The 24,828-nt window shown below is 41.2% G+C and overlaps 1 protein-coding gene across 14 annotated transcripts in view; it reads left to right on the top strand.

Annotated features, from left to right (window-relative positions):
• The window catches only part of BNC2 (basonuclin zinc finger protein 2), a 460,115-nt gene that overhangs the window by 138,601 nt on the left and 296,686 nt on the right, over positions 1 to 24,828 (top strand). Inside the window, exon 1 of one of the 14 annotated variants that reach the window (XM_075559956.1) lies at positions 20,865 to 21,041. The exons of 11 other annotated variants lie outside the window; for them this stretch is intronic. Coding sequence is in view for 2 of the 3 variants with exons in the window: in XM_075559951.1 (XP_075416066.1) it covers positions 21,225 to 21,227 (3 nt within the window). In the remaining variant the exon portion in view is untranslated. 2 more of the 14 variants (XM_075559951.1, XM_075559952.1) reach the window with 2 other exon arrangements.

Raw genomic sequence — 24,828 nt, 5'->3', positions numbered from 1 at the left:
AGCCGGTAACTCCCGCAAGTTTGGAAATGCATCTGCAGCCTGAGTTTTACAGCATTTCGCTAGCGAACAGCTGCGAGGGGATAAACGCATTTGAATAAGGTGTATTTTGATGTATCCTGTAGAGGGACCCTGATTACTGCTGATACGGTAATCTGGGATTGAGATGCAACCAACACACAACCAAATAAGCCACTCTTTATGCAAGTTAAAGTTCATTTCCTCACAGAGAAGCCCATTGTCATTGCAGAACGCTCTAAGTGAGTTCTTCTGGCACATTCCTTCTGGGTGGTTCTCTGGTGGCAGGGGCGCAGATTGCTTTCTCACTGACCTTAGGACCAAACAACTTGTGTGGCACTTTTGAAATTAGATGTCACCTTCAGTATTGTCCTTGAGTAAGTTGAGGTGTGTTGAGTGTGTGTGTGTGTGGGGGGGTGGTTTAGGGTGGGGGTGAGAGACAAGGGAGAGAGATAGAGAGAGCCAGCCAGCCAGCCCAAAATGGTTTAAGTCTCCCTCTAGCTAGAAAAGAGTTAATAAAACCAGCTAGAGATAATGATCAATTGATACATGGCTATTGAACCACATAGAAGGGGTTAGATTGCTTCTTTGGCAATAGCTCATTTCCAAGTGGATTTTGAATATTAAGGAGACTTTAAGTCTTGGAAAACATGTTAGCTGAAAAACAAAAGTAAATTATATAAATATTGGATCGGAATTGGGAAAACAATGTGAAATAGCTCTGAGAGAAAAACTTGCTCAACTATGCCATTATGGTGCCCTCTGCTCCAGCTGTTTGTGTGTCTGTGTGCATGAATGTGGAGTAGCGTGTTAGACCGTGAAGCGAATTCAAATATGGGGAAACAATTTATGCATAGTGGGTACTGTATGAAACAACTTCATATTAATTACACGGCTAACCAAACAGTGGTATGACAGAGAGAAAAAGGAAAATATTAAATGAAATGATTCAACTATTACTCTTTAAATACATAATTTATATAGTTCTTCTCCCCCTCCCCCCTTCATTCAATGTTTCTCTTTAATGCAATTTTGGAAAGCAAGCCAAAAAAAGGTAATTCGTTCATGTGCCTCCTTGCCCCTCCCCTTCAGGATGACAGTTTTAGTTTGTATAAATAAGTTAGAACTATGTGCAAATAGAAAAATATATGTGCTATACAGGTTTAAGGTGTTTATTTTCTTATCTATAGCTCACCAGCAGTGCTGATTCAGCGTGTGTGTGTGTGTGTGTGTGTGTGTGTGTGTGTGCACGCGCGCGTGTGACTTTTCTGGAGTCTGACGACACGTCTTAAAGCCATCGGTAAAAGGAATACTAGTTTCAATGTGCTCATGAAGGCAGCTTTTGTTTCACTGCAGGCAAAAGTTTGTCCAATTTAATCAATTATACCGAATTCTATACATCTTATTTCTAAGGCATAAAGAGCTTTTTGGAGATTCTGATTAATTTCTATGTAAACATTCAAATAGCTCCTGGAATAAGTATAATTCTTTGGACATATGTATTTTAATTGTGAAGTTTTCTTTAACAGTATAAAAATGATCTGACTTCCTTGACTGTGTCGTTGATGTTAGAAAAGGGAAAGCCAGCCTAAGTAAGTCACAGATAGTCCAATCCAGACCAGTCTACAACCGAGAAACGCCGGTAGTAGGAAACGTTTCCTGAATGCAGCGTCTAAACTGCGTCTGCATCTTCTGGAGGGATTCTACCAGGTGGACATGGAAGGGTTTGGTAGTTTGTTTAAAATCTAAGAATAGAGTTGAATCTGTTTACATACAAATCTTTCACTCTCGCTAATATTAACAAAAGGCCATTTAAATTTGGTGGGATTAAGTATCTCCCTCCTAAATAATCTACCAGAAGTTCAAGACATTGCCAATTCACATACCTCTCCATCTTTATTTCCTTACACACACACACACACACACACACACACACACACACACACGTCTCATATTGAGATAGGATATTCTCAGAGGAGATCATTTCTTTCTGTGTGTGGAAGAAGAGGCGATAATCTATGGGCGCTACTTTTGACTTTTGCTTTGGGCCACTTGGATCAGTGGCAGGTGGAGAGTGGCCAGAACCCCGTGCTCATTTTCTGTGCTACTCTGGTAGAGTGTGGCCTCGTCATTTGCTCATTTTCATCTCAGGAGGTATTGTTAAACACAGAAAAATAAGACTTGTTTTTTTTAAAATTTATTTTAAATAAGACTTCAAAAACATCACATTTCTCTAGTTTTATGACCATGTTGACACTTGAGAGATTAGCAAACAAAATTATTATTCCTACCTAAAGGAATGGAAGATGCTAAGCTCTTGAAAAGCCTTTTCAGAAACAAAGCCATGATAGGGTAGCCCACAAGACTAGGCCCATTTACCTTATTGTTATTGGGGGAAGTATATGTAACCTGTTTCAAATAAAATGTAGATCCCTTAATAAGGCCCCCCTTCAGAGAGAATGAAATCTAAGTTAGAATTATAAATGACTCTCTGCATCATTATGTAGTAATTTAGGATTCACCCAATGATGTAACAAAATTAACAACATAATTTCATTGTGAAACTGTATCTTATTAAAGAACAACTGTCTGACATTCTCGTACAGTTGCTTTATTTAACTTCATGCAAATATTATTAGTAGTGACATTTTTCTATTGTGCATTAGATTCTCTCATTAGCATGACGTGTTAGTTATCACCAGAGAAATCACTTCCTAGATAGGTGAGGGGCAAAGCAAAAAAGCTAAAAATGAAATCAACGGTTTACATTAAAACCAGAGCATCTGCTCACTGGAGATATGGCAGAGTAAAGCAAACTGTCTTCTCAATATAAAGTCTAGCACATTTCAGAGAAAGGATAAATAAAGTATATTGCAAGAAATACAGTAAACTGCTAGAATCCATTCAGAAACCTGCTAGATATGAGTTCCCCCCGTCAGGTCCTGTTTTAGTTCTCTCTAGTCATATAAATAAGTATACAATCTTCGATTGCTGAACCTGTATTTGAAAATGGAAATGATGGCTTGGTTCTGACTTTCTCTCTTCCCCAACATTGTTGGAGCATTTGTTCACTAACAATTTAAAAGACACACAATTTTTCTTACCAGTCAGGTGCTTAATTATATATTGTGGTTTGATTCTTTGTTGTAGTTCACAAACAGCATTTTTATTCTAAACCCTATCCTACTCAAATATACACTCCTTGAACAGAGGATGAATGTACCTATTGAATCAGAGTCCCAGTAAAGCAGGGATACTTAATGGTCTTTGGAAATGTCTTAACTTCCACAGGCAGTCTTCGTCCCTCTCTTTCCTCCGGTACGCCTTCTTTAGTCCCCTCCTTAAATGTGCGGTGTTACAGTATTCACGATTTACATGAAGAGGATTAAATTGTTCAGAATTCTGGTCCTGATACTAAAATAGGAGACCAGGAGGCATGCAGTACCAGCCTGTTGAATCACTAGGCTGCTACCTCCAATTTAAGCCCCCCTCTAGTTTGAGTGATCAGATGCTTCGTTTAGACATTTTAACCACGGGCATATGTTCTAATATAATTCTTAACGTCCACTCTGACCATGTAAACACTGAAATAGGAATATTTGGGCAATAGGTAAACTATCAATTGTAGCTTTGGTACAGGTGCCTGTGTGTTGGCCTGCACTCTCTGCAAGGCTGTTTCTAAAGAAGTATTCAGTCTTCCCTTAACAGGAAGGAATGGTAATATTCATAATGAAATGGGAAGGGAGTGGATGATGTATACGGCACCCTATGTCCATATTAATGAAAGTTAAATCACCCACAAAGGTGTTCTCATATGTATACAAGACAGTATATGTATTTTTAAAAACCCGTGCAAAAATTTCAGCTATAGTTTCACCATACTACCTTAACTGATTCTGGACCTGTTAGGTAATCCTTTAAAAATTATTTTATTTTCTCACTGTTCTATGCTCTCAAACAAGTATTGTGTGCTTACATACTTTGTAAAGCCATTTTGCTCAAGTGATTTAAATAACCACAGATGGAAGTTAACCCCTACAGGTGTAGATGTCTTACAAGTAATTGTAGTTATTTAAAAATAATAGTATTTATGAGCGTATCTCAACATTCACTGATGAGTGCAGTTATACATGCATAGTTTTATGGAAACCTGATTAATGTAGTGACAGGGTAGATTTGGGCGACCAGGCAGCACATCCTCCCACTCTGTGTCAGGGTTAAGAGCCGAGGCAAATCCTCCCTACAGAATGAGATGCTGAGTAAGGCATCTCTGAGAAGTTGGGGCAAAAGTAAATGAGTCACAGCCAAGGCAGGGTTGCAAGGACTCTGGTGACAGTGAAAGCTTCCAAGTCTGCCAGGTCGTTGTGACACCAGAGCTGATTCCAAAGGGAACACTCTGTTACAGATAGGGAGCTGGCGTCACACACATCACTGAAAACCCAACACTCTCAGGGCTGCTCCCTTGTCACGGTGTATGCATATCGCCCACGCACCCACTCACTCACAGAAAGTTACCCTGGGTGCATGTCCTGATCGATCGACCAGTCTGTAGGGCTTTTGAGGTGACTGGCTGACAGCTCTGTGGAGCTGACAAATAATTTTCTGAACATAGGAGCCTCGATTATATAATCTAAGAGAAGAGATTGGGATATGACATCGTTCCTGTAATTTGAATCGATGCAGGTCTGTATTGGCTTAGGCCTTAGCTCCTTTTGGTCTCAGAGTGAGGTCAGGGAATTTTGTGGATGGTCGGATGACATTTTCAGCAAGAGGAGAGTCGTCTCTGCACACTTTACTTGTTATTGTTCAAGGAAGAGGAACTCACCTGGCTCCAAGCCTTCTGTTCATGGAGAGTTTGCAGTGTAGCTTGTTCTGTGTGCAGAATGAATTTTCTTGACCATGTGAACCTTTCCATGCACCTGTAGTGGTATGCTTTTGTTGCTAAATGACTCCCTCCCTCTCTCTGCACCCCTGCTCAGAAGATTTTCTTTTCTTTGTTTAGGGGTTGGGGTGGGGGTCATAGGAGATGATTGATCCTCAGGTCTGTTTGCCAACACTGATGCCATATTTACTTCCAGGAAAGCAGCTGGCTTCCACATTTTACTCAGTGGATCTTCTCAGGGCCTGTGGGGAAGGGGCCAGAAAGGGTGCCAAAGGCCCTTTCAAGGAACTCTGACGTCTCTTTTTAAGCTTTTGAGAAATAGAAGACGAGGGCATAATTCATGAATCAAAGCTTTTATGCCTTGCCATATAAGCAAACCCCATTGCATGGCAGAGGGGTTGAATTTTCCCCTGACAAGATAAAAATAGAAAACATGAAGGGGAAACCAAGATGGGGGGCGTGGGGGAAATAACAAAACCTGAGCAACTAAAGCTCTTAAACAGTTTTAATATGTGCAGGTGATGTCCCAGGAATTTTGCCTGAGGCGTCCATGTACCATCTCCTCAGTGCGCATGATCAGTGCTGCCTTCTCCCTGCCCAGGTAGCAGTAAGTTTCGAGAACAGGAAGAATAAAAGTATTGATTCATTTTAATTTGCCCGTTCCCTGTAGAGGCTCGCCACATTTGCGAGTGCCCATTTTGAGCCCTAAGGTGAGAAATGTTACAGCTGAAGTTCATTTGGGCAAGGGCAGTGCACAGCCTCCTGTTACTCAAATGTTGGACTGAGCTTTCTTGCCACAAAGTGCAGTGCTCAAGCGGGTGGAAGGCCTGCATCTCTTCGCCACTCACAGAGCTTTCCCTAATGCACATACTTGTGGAAAAACAACACATTACTCAAACTGGTTAGTTTAAGAATCAAATCCTCAGCTTATTAATCATCGCTCCAATTAAAAAAAATTTGAGACAATTGATCCTTTAACAACAAATTAATATCCCTTTGTTTTTCTTTAATTAAGCCTATGAGTTTCTCATTTCTCCCTGTTGAGAAAATGAAAATAATCTTGGAACAGTAGGAAGTTACTCAGTGAAACAACTGATTCTCTTCAGCATATCTGACATCTTATTCACTCAGTATTTCTGAACTGCGATGCTATTTCACTGCTGTTTTAGAGGGTGTGTGGTGGGGTGGGGGGAGGTAAATCTCATTTCTCTTGGGTAGGCAGAGGTTTATTTAGTGTTCTAAACATCATGGTTTGTGTGTGCTTTTTCACACCCCCGCCCCACCCCCTCCCCATCACAGTTGATCTCCCTCACTTTCTTTTTCCCTTGCTTCCTCTCTTTCATTCTGATTTCCTCGCTCCTTTCACTGGCTGCTTTTGCCTGAATATAAAGGAACAGAAGGAACTGTGTCTGTAATGTAACCACGGGTGCGCAGGCCCCTTTGGCCAGTTCCTCATTCTGGGGAATGTATGGGAAGAGGTGCCCACCCACAGACGTGATCCTCTTGGTGGAAGTATTGCCAGGGGCACCGTTTTGTAAGGGCCCTTTAAGGAAGGGCATGATAAAAAAACGTGTAAGGCCGAGCCATATCAGTCACAGCCTGTTGAAAGGCAGCTCAACTTGATACTTAGCCTGTGTAAGAAAGTATATACTTGGCTGAAGAGCGAGATTTCTTTCTTTTGTCTTTTCTTTAAGCAAACAAAACAGAGTTGAATTTATCATGTTTTTTAGTTATGCTTTTATCTCTATAAGAAATAATTTCTTTTGGAGGAGGAAATAAAAAGCCAGTGTAATTGACCAAAGACCCTTCTTGAGGCAACTCCCAGTTCCTAAGTATCAATGGCAACATTTAAAAGAGGAACTGAAGTGTTGGCAGGGCCAATATGAATGGGTGACATGATGGAACAGAAGTGTACAATGTGCCGTGCACATAACACATGGGGTGGATTCAGTACTGTTTAGCGTTGAATGCATTTAACTCCTTGCCCAAGAAGGCGGGGAGATGGTTAGAATGGACAAAGATGAGAAATGATTGACGCACATGGAAAAAGGGCCGTTCCCAAGATTGCTCCTGTGCTTTCCTGGGACTGCCCTACATGTACCACCTTCATTTGGGGGCCGTTAGTGGCTATGTGTTCTTTAGGACTGATGTACGATGCTTTAGAGTGTCGGGACCTGGGGGTCTGAAGGGGGTGGGGATGAGGATAGTGATTATTTTACATGCAAAAAAATAATTACTTTCAGCTGGCTTAATTTAATAACAATCTGATAATTAAAATGGGATCCTCCATTAGTGGGTTTTACTAATACGTTTTCCCTCCTTTCTACTGAAATTTAAGCAAGAAAGAGTTCATTGGCTCAACCCATCAGGATGGCTATTTGGGGCACCCAGAGAAAGCTGTGCTCTACCGTGTCTTCATCCAGTGGCAGAGGACAGTGGACACACTGAGATGCCACTTGAAAACCACACTGAAAACCGTAGAAGCACATTCTTGAGCCACACCCAAGGGTGCTCTTTGTGGGCTTCATGTCAGAACCTCACTCAGAGGCCGCCCAGATGATCTGCTATTTGGCATACTGTGGCTTTCCTGTAATTCTTTGTTTAGGTGTAAATATTCGCATACCTGAGAGCTCTAAAGCCAGTCATTCTCTAGGCTGTGTGGAAAGGTTTACTTTTCAGCTAAGGAAAATATTAAAAACACCCCGTGGCAACGCTCTTCTTTGTGATGCATAGCTAGGCAGCCAGTGGACACCTGGCTGCTGTCCGGTGGATGGGTGGTGAATGGCCAGGGGATTTATTTCTAGGTTGATCGAGGACTTCTCAATTATTGTCTCAACTGAAGACCTATCCCATCCTCAGAATCTCATTCCCACATTGCCCTGCACTTGTTAGTTCCCCGTGAAGATTGCCTTGCGTCAGGTCCGGTGTCTTCCACTGAGAAATACCTTAATTGTGAACTTGTCATCTTCACCGACTGAGGGGCTACAGTTGTCTTCTCGGCAGAACCAAGCCTGTGAGGCGGACTCAGACTTTACCTATCTTCACCATTTCCTTTCCTGGGCTCTTCGTTTTGTGATCGGCCACATTGCATAATCTTAAAATGTACTGTCCATCCTCCTATAACAGTGGTTATGGGAAAGGGTTCACCTATTTTTTAAAACTTCATTGTGGACATTCATCATTAAATGAATGCGAAAGGGAAGGAAAAGTTACAATCCCGACATCTGGGAGAGCTTGTTTCAGTAGCCAGCCTGCAAACCAGAACCCTGGCTTGATACAGGTGAGATGTGTTATGGGAATAAAGGCCTTGTTCATTTAATGAACCCCGCCTGCCTGTCAGCTTGCTTTTTCATGCATCATTGTTGTTCAACTAAGAAAAAGAGATTGTTCACAGCCTGTGGTAAGATTAGAGTAATGAAAATTAAGTGTTAATCTGTTGATAGCAAGCACATCCCGTATCCTGCACCCAGGCGACATCCATGCATGTATAATATATTCCAGGTTTTCACTGGACCAGAGAAGCTTGGAAGTTCATTATATTAAAAACACTCTTTTGGTAAAACAGAGAAGTTGGTTATTTTTACTTGTGCGAATACTTTTTAGCAGCCCCACCTCCCCCAACCCCCAGGAAATTACCACCTCCTTTCTGAGCACGCTCATCACCTGTGTGCACTGGAATTTCCTTACTTTGGTCTTTTTAATATAACAAACGGAGAATGCTTAAATGAACGAACCTCGACATTGCCTTAATTTGAGCTATTCTTTTCTAGAAATCAGTGATTTAATTGGAAAGTGATGGCAATGGCTGATTCGTGGAATAATGCAGGTTAAATGGCGTTAGCATTCATGATCTCTATTTTTTCATGTGAAAACAGAAATAAAGTGCAGAAGCAAACAGCAAAACCAGGAATCTTCCAGAACTGCTTCCATGCTTGCAGTCAGCAATCTTTGGATGAGAACCTGAAGAGGCCAGCTTTTGGTCATTATGGGTAGTGAGTGTGCCCAAGTTTCTTGACAATATTTTCTTTAAAGTGTTAGAATAAGGAAACCAACATGAATGGAATGATCTACCTTTTTCCTATAGTTATTTTTTTAACAGTTTGGTTTTTTTACCATTTCACTCAATGATTTTTTTCAAGTTTATTTCCTAAGGTTATACCTTTAAAGAGAAAAAAATGCATTTAGTCTTAGAGTATACCTAGACCGGGCAGAGAAAAACGAGGTGAACATTGGTTTAACTATTGTTTTGAGAGCCTCTTCTATGCAGCCTACCAAGGAAGATCATTTTCAGAGATGCTTTTGAAAGAAGTGTGAAAGGGATGGGAAGAGGTAAATTAATAACGGAGTTCCAGGTGTCTGCTTCTAATTGCTCACATTTCACACATAATGGAAATTAAGGAAAAAATGCCTCCCATAAGGAATATATCATATTGTTGTTCAGATATCGGGCCTATGACTACATTTATAGAGCTTATATGTAAGGTATTTTCTCTTATTCAACTGGGATTCAGGGAATGCAATGTGATCATTATGATTTGGTGAATTGTTTACTTAAAGTTGTTAAAAATCAGCACAATTTGGGATTAAAGTCTGTTTGTGATGTGTTTGGCATACGTTCAAGGGTTCCTTTCTGAAGGTGAGAATGGAAGAAAAAGTCTTCTCTCTTAGGAGGGAAACAACTAATTAAAAGGCAGCCTTTCAAGCATGTGGCCCATCATTACAAGATATTGTACATTTGATCCAAATTTTTCTTGAAGAAATTTGAAAGTGATGGATCATAGCCTTCATGTAGTTTGCCTGGTATCTGAACAGTACTGTAGCTAAGCATGATAATTAACCTCTGTTTATATAGTTGGTTCAAATGCAAAGGTGGTTTCTTCCTCAGGAAAAAAAAATACAGTGCTTTAAAGTTGTATGGAGATTCACAGATTTGTAATATGCTGTGTTGATGGTAAGTCATGAAACAAGAAAAGATTTTTTCTCTCTGCAGGAAAATTCTTTGCAATTTTTGAGTCACGTTGTTAAGAATGAAAGCAGCTATAAAGATCAAGAAGTGCTCGGTGGTTTTGTCTTAGGCATTTGCTTTCAGGTACTGTCAGTTCAAAGAAATGGGTCGTGGCTGTTGAGGGCATTTTACTGTGACATAATGTGCATTGAATATAATTGAAAACATCAGATTGTGTCATACATGTGGAGCCTGTAAAGATGAGAATATGCTGCAATAAAATAACGTTTCTGCATGTGAAATACCGGCTTTAAAATTTTACCTTGAAGTCATCAGGTTGCCTTACTCTAGGGTTTTTTTGTATTTAAGTGCAGGCCAGCCCACAATGGAAGTGTTCGAAGTGTTAGCTCCTGCAGGAATTGAATGACTATTGAGTCTAAGACAGAGGTTGGCACTAGCAATTTCTCTGGACTACCTTCAAGAAGGTGGTTGGTTGAAAACCAGTATAAGTTTGTTGAAGCACTGTATCCTTACCTGGATTTGCTCCTCTTCAGCCTTATACTTTTCATTGCACATATGTTTTATTGAACAAAGATATATGGGAATAAAAATAGCTTCTCATTGTCTTATAGTAGATACATCCATGGAATATATATAGTCATTTTATTGGGGCTCCATGGAATGTTTTAGAGCGTAAGTCAAAAAGTACTGCAACTAGGATCTAAGTTCATACTGCACAGGCTAATTCCAAACCAGAAATGTTTAAATATGTCTGATCAGTAGATAGCTTTAGACAAGTTCTCTCAGTAATGCTCTTGTCTTAGTCTCTAGAATCCTGGACCTTTCAACTCAAGGTAGAGGCTTCGGCTCAGCAGGTATGGTGACAATATCTTGGGCTTCCAAAGGAATATTGATAGATTTTTTTTTTCTCAAAAGACAAGGGAGATCATGGGGATTTAGAAGTTTGAGTAACAGTGATAACTGCATTGGTGACACAAAGGCAGGAAAATTTGTGCTGAGGAATTGTTTTAAACATCACAATATGCCTACCTCACTCAAAACTCTCCCCACCCACGTTACCGTCCTGACCTTGCCTCTTTAAACTTGTTTGTCCTCAAAGAGCACTTGGAAGGAAGGTGATTTGAGTCCAGTGAGGGTGCTATACTGCCGGTTTGATGTGGTATAATTGAAGAGCCCAGATTTCCTTGAGGGAAGGGATAGAGATGGAAACATTGCCTTAAGAAATGGGTCTACTCATGTCAAGAAAGAATAGCCTCTCATCTTGATATTAATTATTGGTTAATAAAGCTGTCTGTGATTTTCTAATGATGCGAGTTGACTTTACAAAAAGTTTGGAAAAATTTTTATGTTGGAATTCTATTGTCTCCCTCTGCCCTAACTTTCCACCCCCCCACTAACTTTTCTGTGCCTCTAAGTATTTATGTGGATGTACGCCTGCTCTTCTTTTTCTCGTCCGCCACTTCCTTATCTTCTTTGCGGTGGCGTGGCGTGGCGTGGCGTGGCATGGCGGAGGTCATGTAATTGAAGCGCTGATGGATTTAAATGGGTATGCCCCAGCCATCGGAGGGAGCCATTCCTAAAGTGTAGCCAATTGTCAACAGGTGGGGAATGCAGGCCCTGTGCTTCCCAGATAGTCTTTTTTTTTTCTCAGTAAAAAATGAGAAAGACAGATTTTATGTGAAATCTCCTGATTTTTAAATCTTGGCAACATGTTAAAATATTTTTAAAAACTGTGTGGTCCAAGCAGAACTCATTTTCAGGCAACATTGAGTCCACTCACTGCCAGATAGAAACCTCTGTCTTAGATAATATTTTAATGGATGGAGATAATAGTTTCATTGCATGTGATCATTCATCTAGGGAATTCCCCAAAGGGTTGAACCGAATTCTTTCTTTATTTTCTTTCACTGTTTTAAAGAAAAGTTAGTAAATAGATTTCTGGTGCTGATAGTGTTGATGTATAGCTTTTCTCCTCCTGAGCCATATTGAAAGAAAGAAAAATTTGAAAAGAACACAAAATAAAGCAAACAAAACAAAATAGCTGAGTGATTTAAATAATAGCAAAAACTTAAAAGTATAGTAGGGTGATAGGAAAAGGGATGATTTTTAAGCTTTGACAAGAATCCTATGAGGTATGTTGTTCAATAATGAATATGAAGAATTGAATTCAAAAGTTTTATATTTTACTTCCAGGCAGGGGACTGTTGGCCCTGAATCTTTGTGGGATTGCTGTAATTTACCAGGCAATTGATTATGATGTCAGGAGGAGGAGATGGACCACAGGGGGACAACTGCCCCATACTCATTTGTGCACGGCCAGTGTTTTATACCTGTGTTAAGAAAACATTTATATTGTATAACGGGAGGTTTTCAGTGTCAGTATTTTTGGAAGGGGTTCTTTCAAAGAAATAATCTATTTGTAATTAAAATTCTCCAGGCAAATCAGATCTCAACATTTTCAACAGAATAGGTAATTAATTGGTTTGAATTTTAAATGGCGGGTCACCTTGTTATTGATTTTCGTGGGAACAGGAAATAAGAACATCTTGTTAAAATGATCGGCAAGAATGCCTAGGTTCTGTCTGGGGTCTTGATAAAGAGTATCCCTGGACAGTGTCAGACACCAGTCAGAACGGCATCATCTCTCATGTGGACGTAACAAGCTGTGCTTGCTTCCAGAACTGCTTAGAAGAGCCGGACTGGAGAAAAGTCCTGAGATTAAAGCCCTTTGTTTCATAGTAAGTCAGGTATTTCAACCCCAAGACCAGTGCAGCTGGTAGAGAAGCCCCTGTAAATGTTGTCAGGATGGCGTTGGTGTGCCGTCTTTGAGAAGTTCAGCATCAACACAGCTGTGATTTAGCCCTTCTCAGAAACCTTTCAACTGGGAATCAGATAAAATATCTCGAATACAAGCGGGGGGGAACCTGGCTGAAGTAAAACAAAGGGGGTGGGTGGGGGGGAAGAAAACATTGTGGCAAGAAATAGAGGATAAAATAACATACCCTTTTTAGATGCTATTAATTTTTATAAAGTAACATTTGCCCCTTGCATTGGATCGGTAGTTTTATTGTCTTGTGTGCCAGGCTGTGGCCGAGCTGTCCTTTCTCTCTCTGCTGTGTTCATGCTTTTTGAGGATGAAGGCAACACCGACTAAGTGGGTGGCGAACATTAGGCCTCTCTAAACCAGAGTAAGTATTTTAATTTTAGTTGTGTTAATCAAGTTGGAACCTTAATGCAGCAGCTTCTTATGGTTCAAAGTAAAAGTTCCTTTTTTTAAAAAAAAGGCAAGCCTTCCATGCTAAATACCCTGGAGCTGCTAATGCTGTGCTTCCCAGGCTGACATACTTTTGTGTAGGCATGACAGTCCCACCAGCCATCCACATTAAGCCTTAACATTCCACAGCACCATTTCAAGTTTATTATGAGCTTCAAAGCCTGCTCATCCCAAAGAGAACATCAAGTTTAAGCATGTCACTTTCCCGCAGTCGCAGCACACTTTCTTTCATCAAAAAGTACCTTTCCCTAGGCTGGGTGTTTTGTTTGAGGGGATCCTGGAAGTACTTTCTTGGTGGGTGGGGGCATTTGTGGGGGCATTGTGGCTCTCATCCTGAACGCTGCCCCTTGCCATCCCAGGTTGCCTATCCTGGAACCTGACCCCAAGTACAGAGTCCTCCTCACATGCTGACGTCATTTATTGTTAGAGGCTTATCTCTTCCAGCCAATTCGGTGTGTATTTTTTTTCTTTGCAGTTCTTAAAAATATCGTGGAGGGTGGAGCCGGGGAAGCCATCGAGATTTCTTGATGTTCTGGGAGTTAGTGCTCCTTGGAAGTTTAGTGATTCAGGAAAGGCTGGGGCTGTGGAGCCAGAGCTCCTGTGGTCCAGGGCTTCTTTTCTTAAGGAAAAGAATCGCCCATTTCCTAAAGGTGAATCATCTACACTGTTGGAGAAGGCTGCTCTTCAGTTCTGACCTCAGTTAATAAACCATCCCTGTCTATTCTTTGTGTTGCTGAGATGAAACTACTCGGTATTGCAAAGGTCACCCTGAAGCTATTGGCAGAATACACTGCCCTTTGTTGCTTAGTGATGATAATGCTACTGTAGCAGTTAACTGGATGCATTAGAATGTGCTGCTTCTCCAGAATTGGAAATGTTTTATTTGCTTCTTGTGAACACCTGATAGCATGCACATTCCCAAGCTGTCAATGGAATTTTAAAGTCTAGTAATATTTCAACAAGTGGAAAAATGCAACATGCTCCAAAGAGTTTCTTTGTACTACAGTGTATATGCTCTTGTTCCGTGATACTCAGTGCTATCACATGATGTGACTATTATTTTCCCAAAGGAAAAACAGAACTTCAGAAGCTTTCACCTAGTTTTCTCGTGCACTTTCTCACATATAAGAATTGTGGAAACAGGTATTTTTGGTGTCAGGCTGTAAGTTCACAAAGAGTACAAAAGCGGGTTTTGCCATGTTTGCCTTTCTTTGAGTTCAGTTCCTGGGCTGCTTACTGACGTAGTACTTAAATTCAATAATTAGCTCCACAATGCAGATAAATAATTGAGAGTTGACAAAGTACTTAATGATATTGTTTTATATTTATTTATTTATTATATTTATTATTATTGTAGTTTTATATTCTCCCAGGAAATTGCACAGTTATATCTACTTTTGTGGCAATCAGGTCAAGTTGACACAATTTCTGTTCACAGGTAGCATTTTTGACTTATCTCCTCAGAATACAAATGATTGGTGAGGAGTTTGTGACCCTCACTAGTTACCTTCTGTTACGGATGCGCCATCCATCCTCCCCCACAGTTCTGTCTTTTCCCGAGTGGGCTGGATGAGTGAGTTGGGTATTTAAAATGACTTCTTCCTAAAGTCACAATGGGGAAGAAGCAGGGAAATCCCTTCTGTTTTAAATTTAATCATTTTCTAATAGGGCCGAATTCTGTCAGTTTTCTTTCCATAACCACCATTATTACCTTGTTTCTCGCTGAGCTGGGAAGTGCATCTGAAGAACTTATTCTCTCTCTCTCTCTTAGTACATCTGAAGAACCGATTCCCCCCTCCCCCTCTCAGTACATCTGAAGAACCTATTCTCTCTCTCTCTCTCTCTCTCTCTCTCTCTCTCTCTCTCTCTCTCTCTCTCTCAGTACATCTGAAGAACCTACTCTCTCTCTCTCTCTCTCTCTCTCAGTACATCTGAAGAACGGATTCCCCCCTCCCCCTCTCAGTACATCTGAAGAACCTACTCTCTCTCTCTCTCTCAGTACATCTGAAGAACCTTCTCTCTCTCTCTCTCTCTCTCTCTCTCAGTACATCTGAAGAACCTATTCTCTCTCTCTCTGTGTACATCTGAAGAACCTATTCTCTCTCTCTCTCTCTTTCCCTCTCTTGCGCGTGCGCCAAAATATAGACTCAAAGTAGCACTCAAACGATTCTGTTGCGGTCACTGCTTGCGCTGGAATGGGCCCGCACAGATGATTTCAGATAGAAGAGCAATCATGAAGTTTAGATACTGAACAACATTGAAAACAAAGTAGACATGAGATTTTTGGTGTTGGAATGTTCTCATGCCTTAGTTGTTTATTGAAATGACTTTTTAATTTAACTTACAGGCACATTTATCTTAGATTAGTCATCATTTCATGCTGTTCATTTCCCCCCCTAGTTGACCCATTCTTCAGACCTTAACAACGTTTTTTTTGCCAGTGGATAGAAATTCCATTTTAATTAGACCTGTGCAATCTAATACTACAACTGGCCAGGAGGAAGGAACACGGTGGAAGTTAATACAACCGAAATCAACCCTAGCCAGATAACTCCCCTGATCTCTGTCACAGCCCCCTTCCCCACCTCCACAATTAAATGACCCTGTTGTCCTGGTGTTTCAACAAGGCATTTAAGGCTCGTTTGAAAAAATGATCATCCTTTACCGGTTTCTTTGCTCTAGCATGTCTCTTTCTTCCCCTTGCCACACAGCTGTCACGGGTCTAGGAGAAAGATTGGGGGAGGGGGGAGGGAGGAAGCCCTGTTCAAATCGTGTCACGTAGCACTAATTCATCTGCTCTCATTAGAGGGAGCGAGGGACAGCAGTGATGGCCAAGAACTGCACTCCACACATGACACGCGAACAGTTTGGGGAATAGAAAATTGCTTTCTCAGGAAGCCCAGCCAATTAAGGACTTGACCATATTGAATGTCAAGTGTTAATTTAGGTTTTTCTTCATTTTCCCAGTAGTAATGCGGGTCCTGTGATGAGCAAATACATGTCAAGTAAAAGTTGATTGCATGAAGGGCCGGGGCATTATATGTCACTGACAAGTCACACATGTACTGAAGTCTTTTAACCCCTTAGGTGAGTGGGGGTGGGAAGAGAAGGGGATTAACCGTGCTATAATGATAGGAATAGGTGCTTTCCGTGGGGAGGGGAGCTTGATGGCCAGACAGGAATGGTAATTCATGTAAAAACCAGGGATTGGACAAATCCTACTCTCAGGGCATAAATAGAGACCACGAACAGCATAAATATAGATGCTTCTTTATGCTAGCAGACATAGTGCATAGCATATTTATTCTGCCCCTAAGAGTTTAATGAAAATGGGTATAGCCTGCTTTTTAACAGGCTCGAACCAGGAAATCCCTTATTATTTATCTCCTTTGATAGAAATAGAGCATTCATTAAGTAATTATACCATTTTGATTTATTTTTGAACCCTTTGGCTCAGTGCATCTGTAACAGTTTCTGGCTATTTATAATGTCAGTTTGCAATCCAATATTCACTTTAAGAAATGGACCCTGCAATGGTAAGTCCTAGGAAAACTGCAACACTAAGATGGAAAAAATGCTTGCCTGCAGTCAGGCTCTCTGGAAGGTGGTGGTGAGCCAATAGAAACCAGTGTAAGGTGTAGCGTCGTCTCTTAATTTTTGTGTGCATGCCCGGTTGTAGAATGCAGGAAATTCCGGCTCAGTGAGAGTGAGGTAGCTTAGAATCCTCCTCCCTCCCCCTTTGCAATATCTAAATGTTGAGCTTTGCCCATCATGTACAGCCTCTCATTTCCATTTATCAGCATTTATTTACATATGAATGTCCCCCAGTAAGAGAATATCTGTTTCTTGTTGCAGTTGTACAACTAGGAAATGGCAATGGCCCCAGAGTTGAAAATACCGCCTTGTGTGGTTCAAGCAATCACATGACGCTCCTCAGGACATGTCCAGCTTGATCATTCTTTTTTTTTTTTTTTTTTAAATTTCTAGGTAGGACCACTTTCTCCCTTCGTATCATTACGCTTCCTTGTGAGTGTCTTTGAAATTTGAATCCATTTGCGTTTGTGTCTTGGACGCTGCCCATGCTACCCTTTGAACGTTTAAGTTCCACAATGCCTGAATCTTGGCAGCGAATCGTATAGCCTGTCTCCCTCGGGGTCAAGAGCCTTTGCAATCGTTCTATTAAAAGATAACCAAGATCACCTGAGGAACAATTAGGGGAAAATTCTAGGAATTCAATGTTTAATAAAAACGCTTTTGTTAAAAAAGAGGGAAGCAGTCTCTTTTAATGAGGTGTCTGAGAGCTGTGATTTGGAGCATCCTCTTCCCACCCCCAAAACCAACCAAATAAAGGAGCTTAGCCCTCCCTTCCCTTCCCAGGTTGATAAGCAACGTGTAGAGAATGCTGGTGGCTGAGCAAGTGCTGCTTAATTGCAACCCAGTTGTCCGCAGCTTCTCGTCCACTGGGTGTGCTGGGAGACTAAGTAAGTTTCCGTAGAGTAAATTCTGGTGATGGCAGCACGGGTTGCTGATTCAAGTTATTCCTTCTCTTCTGTGTCACTTTTGACGGATGGTACCTAATGCAATCAACCCCAGGCCGAGAGAGCCTTTTTTCTGGTTGCTTTAGTAACTGGACGGGGGTTGCCCCCTCCCTGCCACCCCCATGATGACTTCAGTTCAATACAACAGCAGTACCACCTAGAACGGTTTCCTAAAGCTCTGTCTCCTAACGGAGACGCTGAGGCTACCTCCCTTTGCGCGTGTTTTTGATAAATTTAAGAAGTCAAATCGCTGACACAGATAGATAATCCAAGTGTATAGGGTGAAGAGTTATAAATTAACACATTATTCCCTCTTAATGTGAAATACTTGAGAATGCATTTTCTCGGTCCCCTGACATCTACCCAGTGAGGGCTCGCATTGTACTTTTCAAGTGGCATTGATTTGTTAAAGCGCTGAATTAGCATCTCTGGCCAGCTGCCTGATCCATGGTTGTGTCTTGGGGCTCCAATTCCTTCATTCTCCCCAAGTCATTCTCCCTGCCCCACCCCCCATCAGCTTTCATTTTCCTCCTACCACCTCCTTCCTGAAGCTTCCATCCTAGCACTTCCACTGCACCCCACCTCCCACACCCGGTACTGTTTTATCCTGTTTCAATTTTCCTTCCTTTTCTCTTTGGTCTTACACCTCTTTTCCTTACTTGTGTTTTTGAGCCTGATATTTTGGCTTACTCTGGGTTAGTCTGTTACCTGGCTACAAGTTGGAGCAGGGTGGTTAATGTTAATCTAAGTCAATCCTGTGGGTCCTCTCTGGCCTTCTAGAAATGAAAAAAAAAATCACCAAATTTTAACCTCATGTTTCTAAGTGCCATTTAGCACTGCCCACTTTTCTTTTGGTTCAACAAGAATGAAAGTCCCTGGTCAAAGGCTGGGTCACTTCCCCTGTACCTACCCAAATCAGCCAATATTTCCGCACAATGCTTTACCATTTATGTAAATTCATTGATGGGGTTTCTCTTTTTTTGTAGTAAGATTTACATCTGGTCAAATTGTACTTCAGTTGATTGAATTTCATATGAAATATTTTCCCTGGTGGTATTTGTAAATGCTTTTACTGTGCGACACACTACTCTATCATAGCAGCGCCTGCATAGAATATAAAATTGGTTGTTATTTTGTTTAGGTGAAAATTAGCTTATCTTAACAATTTATATGAGTTTCAAAAGTCTTCAGAGGATGTACATTGTATACATTGCAATTCATAGGGTTGAACATCACTGACGTGTATCCACAGATGCGTTTGAATATTGGCCCAAGGTATCTGGGGGTCACTGTGTTACTAATTTGACATAAACAGAAAAGTATATCTGCCTAGGCTGAAATAGAAATCAGACTCAAATAGAAACTGTCCTTTATTATGTCTTACTTATAACCTTAAAATTGGAATTTGAATACACGCATTGACAGTAAATCAGATTACGTGAAAAGAATCAAATGTCTATCTCTGTGTTTTACATAGATTAAATTGACAGCTTGTTCTCGGCATTTTAATTTTGAAATGGAAGTATTTTACATAGGTTTTGATAACCTTCGATCTTCTGTGTTGGGTTGGATTACCAACCCCCTCCCCAAGAAGCCAAATATAATTCCTTCTAATTTTTTTCCTTAATTAATTGCTGACCAATTCTCCAGAATTAGAATGGCTTGGCTAAGGGGAAGGGATTAGAATGACTTTTCAACATAAGATAATGTCTGTTTAAAGGACAGAAAAAAGCCTTTTAACTAGGGCGTAAGACTAATTCCAATTACTAAGAAGACAGAAATTACGCTAAATAAGACAATCTAGTTGAATTTTATATGTGCACGTTAAACTTCCTTGGGGCACCTAGATGAAATTGTATGTTCTGCTACCTGGAGGGGACCTGCCCGCTAGGTGGTTTGAACTAGGACACCTTCTGCCTTCTGCCGGGATAGTTCGCTTGGCCAGGGGATAGTCCAGCTGACTGCTCTTTGGAACTGCCTGGAACTGCAGAGAGAGGAGGGTAAATAGGATGAGGTTGAAATTTGAAGTGGACCATATGAAAACAGTAAATGAGAGGAACGGCTATGGAAAGAAACATCTTGAAGGCATTCTGTATAGTGGGAGAGACGTTCAGGATAAAGAAGGAATTCTTGGAGAGCAATTGTGGGAAGAGGCCATTTACAAAAATCAATATTGTTGCGATTGATCATACAGTGCCACATGGGCTCCACAGCAGACTAAACTTTGAAATAATTTTAAAAATTTTAACTGTGATTTTTATCATTTGCTTATTAATTATGTTACTTGGATGCCAGGATTCTGTTTACTAATGATCAGTACATCCCACTAACAGCAAAACCTAATACAGTCGCAGCTTTTGCGATCATGCGTTAGCCATCTGAGAGGCAGAAGTGTAGGTATTTTAGGGTTCAGCCCTGTGGAGGTTTGCTCTAATTCTGTGGAGGAAACCAGAATTATTTCCTTTTTTTCTGTCCTGTAAGTCTAAGTTAAATGTCACTCAAACATGAAAGAACTGGCAGCTTTGATAAGTAGTCCCCTAAGCACACCATTTTGTTGGTAATCATAATCTAATTATGAATGCAAATGAAAAGTTTTTTTTTTAATGCCCTAAGCAAAAGAGGAAGAAAAGAATGTCCAAGCAACTCGGGGCAACGGCAGCCCTGCCCACCCGCGCTGGCCCTGCCCACCCGCGCTGGGTGGTGGAGTAGCCACAAGCAGAATAAACCCTTGGAGTCTGCCCAAGAGCTATTGAGCAGGAGACCCAGAGGGCCTGCACAGCTCTGCAGAAGCTCCAGAGTGACACCCTCATCTCCGGCGGCCACAATGCAGGGGGTCAGAGGTCATGTTCAAGAGCAAGGTGTTGCAGGAGGAGGCTGAGGAAGCCGAGATGTCCCCTTGGTGCATCAGTGCATGGGTCTGTGCACTCCTCTCCCGGCAGTGTCAGCCCAGCAAGGCCACAAAAGCGGCTCCTTGGCAGGGTTTGATGGCAGGATGATGTAGTCTGTTGTGACCAGTGCATTCCTTTCAGGTTAAACTAGGGAAATGGCATTGTGTTAAAATTCCAAGTCCCATGAATGTTTTATTGCCACAAGTGCATTTAGCCCTCTAGGGGAGTCAGTGAGTGAGTGTGTGTGTGTGTGTGTGTGGCTGTGAGTGGGGGCGGGAGCGGCTGAGCCTGTGACTTAGAGACTCAGGAACTATGAGAAGAACACTTCCCTTGGAAAATTTTACCCACTGGTGTGAAGCTGATTTGCTGTGATGGTCACTTAGAAGGGTTTCGCTTTTTCCTAAACTGCCGCTGTTTAAACTCTTACCATCTGGACAGTTAACAGCTGAAGAAAATATGACAAGACACGCACAAAGAGGTTGGGAGATAGAGAGGCGGAATGTGCCGGAATGGCACTGAGCGGCCTCCTTGTATAAACTGCCCTGGCCAGGGCCCCCGCCCCGGCCGCCGTCCCTCCCCCTCCCCGGGCTGTGTGTGCTCTCTGCCTGAAGGCCAGGAGTCATCTGTTAGCTTGCACCACTGACTGGGGGCCACGCAGCTCATGGTACTGTATGTTACCACTCCTACTCCCTCATTCCTGGGGACTGGCACTGCTGTGGGGGTTTCAAAACTATTTCTCTGTACTAACAGTTTCTATTCGTCCTCTGACTAAGACGGTTTTGAATCTAGAAGGTCCTAGTTTAAAACAAGCTTTTATTCGGTCTAAACCCCCATAAGCCTAGTTTTAAAAACAAACTCAAACTTCTTTCTATTATTCCTTTTCCTTCACTGGCATTTAAAGGGCTAACCTGAGTCACTCTGATTCAATCGGGGGCCAGTAGTTTTAGTGTGCTTTTTTAAAATCAAGAATTCTCCAAACAGAACATGCACTTCTACAGGAAGGTGGTGAACTTGACTGGGAAGACACAGAAGTGCCTGGAGGCTTTTAGCAGGGCAGCCTCTTTAGGCTGTGCAGCTGTCTCTGATCCATTTTGCAGATTGACCTCCTCCCTACCCTTCTCCAGGGGAAACAATTTCTCAGTTGTATTCACTCCTTCAGCTTGTGGGCTTGCCGTTAACTGAGAGTGTGTATGCTTTTATGATTTGGCTTCACTTGTAATTGTCTGTGTTGGATTTATTTTTTCCTTGATTTGATCTGACTCAAGTGAATTTATTACATTAAAAGGTGGGTAAGTGGAGTAACTTTTGGAGTGCGTATCGCACATTTTAGAAAATATTCGTGTGGCTGATTTTTACTCCCAGCAAATAGGAGAGAGATGGATTCTTTGGGGCATATCATAAAAAAAGTGATTGCCTCGTGGGTGTGATTTTTCTTTTCAGTGGTGAGCTGCTTTTCTGTTTTATTTCTCTTTGCTTCCAAACCTTAATAATTTCGTTGTGATCATGTTTTGTGAGGTGTCCTTACCTCCTCTTAGCGTTAGGAAGCGAGGCGGCTGCCACAAGTTTGTGGAAAATCTCCGTTCTTTTATCTTCCCTCATGCTTGCTGACTCCCCTCGTGTGTGCAGGCCGTGTTTGTTTGGTAACGGACTGCCAGGTTGTTATAAGGAAGACACACCTGTGAAGCTGCTAGTGGGAAATTGCTTGCCATTGACAAGCCATCATTTTAAACAGAAGCGTATGTAACAGAAAATTAGCTCAATAACACGTTACAGAAAAGCACAGTTCGGAGAGGGCACATGCGCTGTGTTAAAATTTCAAATAACATGATTTGTGGATTTCTGTAAAAGAATGGTTTTGTTAGGATAGATTTCCTAAGTTTAAATCTGATTCAGGTTGTGATACCAAGATATATATTGGTATCGTTTATGGGAGCTCTTAAGGCAAAAAGCAGTCAGCTCCATAGCAGAGCCAAGTTTGTGTGTAAAGGTGGCACGGAGCACTTTAGATAACATCATTCGATATGTATCTTTGTATTCTAACGTGTGCTGACTTTGAGAAGTCTTCAGTTTGGTTTAAATTTTGTTTGGTACAGCAAAATGATGGAATTAATAAATTTTGGTGATGAAAGTTGTAATTTGGCCATTTTAAAGTGGGATTCGATAAGATTTTAAATTGCTTGGTGGTGTTTGTGAGCTTTCCAATTTAAAAATTATTTCTCCAACATTATAGAAGCATTTTTATCGTGCAAAATGTAAAAATACACATTCATGCTATTTAATAATATAATTGTTCTGGTTATGGAAGCAGTTTTTTATTCTAAAAATCGATATTGTGGCTGTAGTCCGCCTTTTCCAGTTTGGTTTAGGACAAGGCGCCCTTCATGATCCAAAAGGGTAGAGTTGAATTATTTCATTATCACATCATCTGTCTCCTAAGAAAATCTCAGCTATCTTAGGCCTTTTCCTAAGTCAGGTTTCTGTGAAAATACCAACATTCCTTCCTTCCGTGTTATCAGTTCCCCACTGGGTATTTGCAACTGGGAATGCAGTGGGGTAGTCTGCTGAGAGGCTTGAGGTCTGATTGTGGTGTTGGTAATTGATTTGATGTCATCAAGTTTGGTTTTGGGTGTGGTTTACTCTCCTTGCAGCCTTGTGGATATATCATTTGATAATCCCTGGCCTCCATTTTTCAAAACAGGCAGAAGAACATTTAGGGTGACTGGAAGCTCAAATAAGAAAATCCCAGTGAAACCTTGTTGTAGGATAGTAGGTGTAGGTGGTCAGTACATTTAATTTCCTCTGAGCAATGTGACTTGCTCTGTAATTTTTTTTCTCTCTTGGAAAGCCTGAAATTTTGGAAATATAGAGATTAGTTGAAATAAGATATTTCATTTCTTTCTTTAGAGAAAGGTGATACTACGCATTGGCAAGAAAAGGTTTTTGTTTTTTTTTTTCACCCTGCAGTAGTGCTTTTTTAGAGTCTCTTAGTTCTGATGTGCAGTGGCCACGCAGACAACTGCCAAAGGAATTGTCTGGAGTTTGATCCCACTAGTTGCTTCACTGGGGACAATTGGCTGTCTGGTCTGTAAGGTCTACAGCCATGGAAACCCTCTGAGGCAGGTCCCTCCCCCTGTTGTTTGGTCTCACAGCAACCTGATGTACAATAGGAGGAAGCAGTGCCTGGCCCTGTGCCGGTCCACAAAATCGTTCTTCTGGTTGAGCTTATTGGTGCAGCCATGCAACCAGTTCATCTTGTTGAAGTTCTTCCTCATTTTTTGTTCCCGTGCTCTGTCAATCATGATGTCCTTCTCCAGGGACAAGTCTCTCCTAACAAAATGCCCCAGATCCATGAGATAAAGTCGCACCATCCGTGACTCTAAGGTGAATTCTGGATGTAAGTCTTCCAAGATGGATTTGTTGGTTCTGTTGGCAATCCATGGTACTTTAAATATGCTTCACTGGTACCATCATTCAAATGCATGGATTCTTCTTAGGCCTTCCTTATTCAGTGTCTAACTTTCACATGCATATGAAGTGATTGAATATTTGATAGTAAAGCTTGAAGCTCCATTTTGCCCCTTGTTTTGCCAAAATTCAACTGTAGTTATGAAACTACTAGTCATACAAAAGCCAGACACCAAACCTTGCTGTTGGTGAGTTAATTCCAACTTGAAGTGAGCCTACTGGACAAAATAGAGCTGCTTCCTATAAGGTTTTTGCGGCTGTGAATCTTTATGGATGCAGATTGCCTCACCCTTTTTTTTTGTAGTGACTGGTGGTTTGAACTATGAACCTTAAATCTCTTAGCCTGATGCTTAAACTACTGTATTACCAGTCCTTCTTCATGGTACATACATACCGCTCAGAAAAATGGGAATATTTAGCAAGCAGCATGCATATGTGTATGTTACACCTGGGTAATTTTATACAATGTCTACAGTAGTTAGGGGATTGGGAAGTATTTATTAAAGAAAACAATGCCTTATATGTGTTTTTCTTCATCCTTAGATTATGCTTTTGTTAAAGATAATTGTATTGTGTGGTGAAGTATAATATTGTTGTAGTCTTTAATTAGTGTTGTTCTTTTGCCTAATAATTAGTTTCCTTAAGCTGACATATGCTTGATTATACTGCATCGTAAGTGGAGAGCTAAAGCATGTATTTGGGCTAGCCGTTACCTTGACCTGTTAGGGGGAGTGCAAGAATGAGGACCAGAAGCTAATAATTTCATAGTTACCTCTTAGCCTGCAACGTGCTGCAGCCGT

The sequence above is a fragment of the Tenrec ecaudatus genome, chromosome 10 (genome assembly GCF_050624435.1).
Source record: "Tenrec ecaudatus isolate mTenEca1 chromosome 10, mTenEca1.hap1, whole genome shotgun sequence".
Lineage (NCBI taxonomy): Eukaryota > Metazoa > Chordata > Mammalia > Afrosoricida > Tenrecidae > Tenrec > Tenrec ecaudatus.
Note: the sequence above shows the minus strand (reverse complement) of the source record. Positions and strands in the feature narration are given on the sequence as shown.